Source organism: Lissotriton helveticus, chromosome 9 (genome assembly GCF_964261635.1).
Source record: "Lissotriton helveticus chromosome 9, aLisHel1.1, whole genome shotgun sequence".
Classification (NCBI taxonomy): Eukaryota; Metazoa; Chordata; class Amphibia; order Caudata; family Salamandridae; genus Lissotriton; species Lissotriton helveticus.
Window position 1 is genome coordinate 664,736,796 of NC_136070.1, and position 6,000 is coordinate 664,742,795.

Genomic DNA, 6,000 nt, shown 5'->3' on the forward strand with positions numbered 1-6,000 from the left:
ACCTTTGAAATTCACTGAAAAACCATAGGTTTCACACCAGTTATAATTAGCTGGAAATTTTACTCTCATAAAACCATTGAAATTCCCACGTTATAGTTAGTTGGACTCACTATAACTTGCACGTCTGCAGTGCACTGCTGATGACGTCACATATTACATCACTCATGCATATATTTAAATATTTAAACATTACTCGCTAATATATGTATTCACTAAGATACACTTAAGAAGCCAGTTAACCAATCAATTTTTTTTTTAAAAACACTGAAAAAAACATAGGTTTCAGGCCTTATATAGTTAGGAATTAGCATTTAAAAAACCTTTGAAATTCACTGAAAAAAACATAGGTTTCAGGCCTTATATAGTTAGGAAATAGCATTTAAAAAACCTTTGAAATTCACTGAAAAAACCATAGGTTTCAGGTCTTATATAGTTAGGAATCAGCATTTAAAAATACCTTTGAAATTCACTAAAAAAACCATAGGTTTCAGGCCTTATATAGTTAGGAATTAGCATTTAAAAAAACCTTTGAAATTCACTGAAAAAAACAAAAATTAAAAAAATTATATAGTTAGGAATTAGTTTTTAAAAAACCTTTGAAATTCACTCAAAAAACTATAAGTTTTAGTGGTGTTATAGTTAGCTGGACATTTTACTCATACAAAACCAATGAAATTGCTCCTATATAGTTAGTTGTACTAACTATATTTCGCGCACCCGCAATCCACTGCTGATGATAACATATTAGATCATATTACACCTCTCTGCAACGCAGCCCCCTTGCATGTTTGAAGAGGGGGAACTAATTCCCCTTGCATACTGGGGGCCCCTGGGGGCCAACTAGCCCACCTTGAACCTCCTGTATGCGCCAGGGGGCTTCATTACAGAGGTGTAATGAGGCTATGCCCCTTGTTACACCTCTCTGCAACGCAGCCCCCTGGCGCGTTTGCACAGGGGGAACTAATTCCCCTTGCATACTGGGGGTCCCTGGGGGCCAACTTGCCCACCAGGAGCCTCCAGTATGCGCCAGGGGGCTGCATTGCAGAGAGGTGTAATGAGGCCACACCCTTTTTTACACCTCTCTGCAACGCAGCCCCCATGCATGTTTGAAGAGGGGGAACTAATTCCCCTTGCATACTGGGGTCAACTAGCCCACCTGGAACCTCCAGTATGCACCAGGGGGCTGCATTGCACAGAGGTGTAATAAGGCTATGCCTCTTTTTACACCTCTCAGCAACGCAGGCCACTGGCGCGTTTGCAGAGGGGGGACTAATTCCCCTTGCATACTGGGGGTCCCTGGGCCATATCTGCCCAAACGCCGAAATTCTTATCGATCGAAAATGACTTTTCTTGAGAAACATTTGAATTTGGATTATCATGTCCTATACTTTGGAATTTTTGAAAGACTGACTTTGAGGATGCTATAAATTACTCAAGTCTGCCCGAATTGTGTGGGTAAAATTGATACCTAGTTACTTTGAATAAGAATGTACTTACGTCTCGTCTAACATTTGGAAGAAATATCTAGTTATATGACAACAGGATACCGACATAACTTGAAGGAAATAAGAACGCCCTGAAGAAGTTCTGTTGTACAGAACGAAACGCGTCAGCTGGCTGTGGTACATAAACTTAAGGAAAATAAAAGCATTTGAATATACACCAAGATTCAGCGCTTCAATAAGGACTCTAAGTGATATGATTTGATTGAACTTATTGTGCAAGTGGTGCTGTGCCAAAGAATATTCTCCACTACTCTCTACTACTTACTCTCTTCTACTCCACTACTCTCTAATACTCACTCTCTACTACTCATTCTCTACTATTCTACTACTCTCTACTACTCTCTCTCTACTACTCACTCCCTACTACTCACTATCTACTACTCTCTACTACTCACTCTCTACTACTCTCTACTCTCTACTACTCACTCTCTACTACTCTCTCTCTACTACTCACTCTTTACTACTCACTATCTACTACTCTCTACTACTCACTCTCTACTGCTCACTCTCTACTACTCACTCTCTACTACTCACTCTCTACTACTCTCTACTACTCACTCTCTACTACTCTCTCTCTACTACTCTCTACTATTCACTCTACTACTCACTCTCTACTACTCTCTACTATTCTCTCTGTCTGCTACTCACTCTCTACTACTCTCTACTACATATCTATATAAATACAAATATAAATGCATGCATACATATACATATATGCATACATATGCATGTTATTTACATGAAAGTTTTAAAAACACTAATAAAAGCAAAGCTAAAAAGCCACCTCATTACAAACAGAATAGCTTTAACTTCAACAAGGGCGAGATCTATTGCATTTTCAATGCTTGTTTACTTTGGTTCCATCAAGAAGGCATTCAGATGTGTCACACATTTGCCATAAATTCTGAATGTTAGCACTCTAGTTGCTCATTAGATCACTGTAGTAAAGCTACTGCTCACCAGTGAAGTCTGCTGCTAATCATACTTTCTATGGCAAATTGAACTCCCTCATTTTGTTCCTTTTTCAATTAAATGTTTTCAGACTTACCACTTCATTCCAATCAAGATGGCTTCTGGTGTGCCATACTTTTGTCATAAGTAAGACTGTTAGCGCTCTAGTTGTTCTTTAGAACACTCTGGGACATTCTGTCATTGGGCTATACTTGGGCTACATCTGGGTGATATTTGGGTTACATTTGGGCTCTTTTGTCTCTGGTGGCCATCTTGGGAGACTGCATGTCAGAATTTTTTAATGAAATAGAAGAGGATTTGGGAAGTCACTCAAAATGTGCCCTAATTTTTCTTTCTGCAGCACTAATCATACTTTCTATGGCAAAATATACCCCCTCATTTTGTTCCTTTTTAAATTAAATGGTTTAAGGGTTACCACTGTATTCCAATCAAGATGGCTTCAGGTGTGCCATACCTTTGTAATAAGTAGGACTGTTAGCACTCTAGTTGTTCTTTAGAATACTCTAGGAGGCTGCAGAGGAACACAAAGGAATCAACTGACAGTCTCTGTCCTATGTACATGTTTTACTGAGAATGGCAGACTTCATTCTCACATGACTGAGAAAGATAATGTGAATTTACAGAAAATATGCTTTCAATTTAGCTTATAGATCCCCTTCCAAACCACTGTGGGAAAAGCATGAGATAATAGTTTTCTTTCAAACATGATTCATGATATTCCAGCAGAAGGCTTTTTCACATGGTAAAATCACCTTAGAACACACCACAATTTCTAAAATGAGTATGGTACCATCAACAAATGATTTATAATGTAACTAAAGTCCTAAAACCCTCTATTAACTACATTGCTTTTTAATGAAGTGCTATCATGTATATTGGTCCCAAGATGGCTGCCAACACTTCTTGGATGAAGTGCTGACAGCCAATCAGATCTCACGATGAGATGTGTTGTTAGGCTCCGACCAGATATATATGTGTTTTTGAAGTTAATTTTCATAAAAACCACTGGAGCAATTTTCACCAAATATTGAAAAGGCACTTCTGCGTACCAATCCCTACAATTTTGCCAAGTTTGGTGTAATTCCGTTCAGCGGTTCGGGCTGTAGCATTGTCAGAACGTCCTATGGAAATTAACATGGGGAAAACACGTTTTGGGACCCCCCTTTTTTCTCAGCCCCCACTTCACGAATCTCCCCGAAACTTTCAGGGAAGGAGCGCAGCCAAAATTTGGGAAAATTACACGCAAATTCCTCAACCTGCGCCAAAGTTATTCCCAATAGAATGTTGCGGATTTCCTATGGTAGCTAGGTCCTAACTATATATACCTACTGGCTATCGCCAGTAGGTAATATATATACCTTTTGTGGTTCTCCTTTCATTTAGACATTCAAGTGGGTATGAACTGGTAAACCAAGCTGCTTTACACACCTTCAAGACTTAGCCTAAAGTCTGCTCTCCATAGCTACCACTAGGATAGCTCTTAACCTATCATCAATAAGGGTTGCTTGGACTGGTGCAAGATGCCCACTATAACTAGTGGACAGCATATGTCAGACCAACTTCTCACACTTCTGAGATGCAATTTTCTTTTCCTTGAGTTCAGTCTTCACCCTTGTTAAAATTAAATTTACATTTGACCCCCATGCTGGTGATCGAAGAGTCTATATGTTTGCATTCTGCTCCTAAGTATGTGATATTGTTGCACAGTTTCCACCTGCTTTCTATCTGGATTGCTGCACTGTTGCTCTTTTCACAGTAATTTGTTGGCAGCAGGCTTTTGTTTCGTGTGTTTCTTTGTAAATCATGGACACTGTAAAGGTCTCCTTGTTACTTCTGACCACTGATTTCACACCATACTAGTTAAGCGTTGCTGTATGTGTTCTTTGGTTCTTCTGCCATCATAATATTTCGTCATTACTGAGGTTGTTGTTAGCCGTAGTTTGTTCACTCATCTTCTCAAAGTCAATGCACCCAGACGTCAGCTGTAGATACTGCATTTAAGTATATATTACTGCGTTAAAGTTTCTTTCTGTTTTCTTTGCAGTTCCTGGGGTCTATCCTGAAGCAAGTCCCATACAGAGAGTGGCACGTCTCATTAATGGAGGAGTTCAGCTTTCAGATTCCCAGTTTCGTCCATCATGAGAATGAGGAGGTTAGTGCTCTCAAAGGTCAGCATTGAACCACTGGGGAAGTCAATTTAACACAAAGGCAGAGAAGGATAGAACTGAGTATTCCAATTGCACAGTGATTGGTAAAGTTCATTTTTATACTATGGGTACACAGGACTGGAATAGACCAGTCGAACAAAAAGGTATGGTTCTCCCACTCCCTGTAAAAGCTGACCTACTAAGAATCAGATGGAGATGAACTCCATGAGGTAATTCATCTCCACCTGGCTCATTAGGAGCCACTACATGTCAGGGTTATACTCATTTCCCCAATGGATCTCCTTCAGCTAAAAGGTACTCTTCATGTTAGAGCCACTCTCCATTGAATGGGCCTGAGGTCATATTCATGCAAAAAGCAGTTTAGGTATTGTTCCTATCAAAAAGCAAAGAAGAAATCTGTGAGTGTAGCCAGGTTGACATCTTTGGCCCCAAACAGCCTAAAAAGATCCACAACACTTCTTCAGGACCCAAATAAATGGGGAAACCCTTCCCTACACCCAAGCCGTGATATGCACTGTAGGTATTCCCTCAGAAGAAAATACCTGTTTTAAAATGTTTAAAATTGATTTTCCAACCTAGACAATAAATTATGAAAATAAAGAAAACACACAGTAAACAAATGTTTTGTATGTATGGTCCAATACACCACCAGAATCGCTTTTCCAGCTCACTGTATCATAGTGTCTCCAAAGGTAGACATGTACATGCTATTGTTGGTGCTGATCAGTCGCCACAACCTGAAAGATGTGAAAAAAACAAGCTAGTGCACACAATATAACAAAACAGGCAAGTAGACATACGTGTAATGTGTAATTGGAGTGATTGTTCTTAGGTGTGGTGTGTACGACCCCGGGAAGGAGGGATGACCAAATGGCCAATGAGGAGAGGAGGGGCAAGCTTGAGCCAATAGGAGCGAGCCCCCTTGTATGTGACGGCCGTCTCAGAGTGTGTAGTGTTCAAATGCTGGCCAGCCCAAAGACACCATGGTTTTATAAATGGGGCATCTAAGCAGTAAAATAGGACAGTTGAATGTTTACTTAATGGAGAGTGACGGTAAGAGAAAAGCATTGTGCACTGGCATATATAGTGACCGAGAGCAAGTCAGGTGCACATAACTGCTAGCCATCCCTCATGGTGGAATCTAGGCCTATTGGTGTCTGTGTTCATGTTGGAAATATGGTACTCCTCATGTAATAAGTAACATGGATGACCAAGTGGTCGATTTCCAATGGATTAGAGTGTTTTGGGAGCGCTATTGGGTAAAAGGCTAATGAGGAGAAGAGAGAAGCGAAGGGGTACGCTGGTACGCTAGAGCCAATAGGAGCAAGCCCCTCGAGTGCTGGTGTAACGGAAGT

The 6,000-nt window shown here is 40.3% G+C and overlaps 1 protein-coding gene across 1 annotated transcript in view; it reads left to right on the forward strand.

Moving 5' to 3' along the window:
• Window positions 1-4,656, forward strand: part of LOC144783236 (maestro heat-like repeat-containing protein family member 2A) — a 28,107-nt gene extending 23,451 nt beyond the window's left edge. The window contains exon 10 of the mRNA XM_078662319.1: window positions 4,522-4,656. Within this exon, the coding sequence (XP_078518445.1) occupies window positions 4,522-4,656 (135 nt within the window). The remainder of the gene's footprint in view (window positions 1-4,521) is intronic.
• Window positions 4,657-6,000: the final 1,344 nt, after the last annotated feature.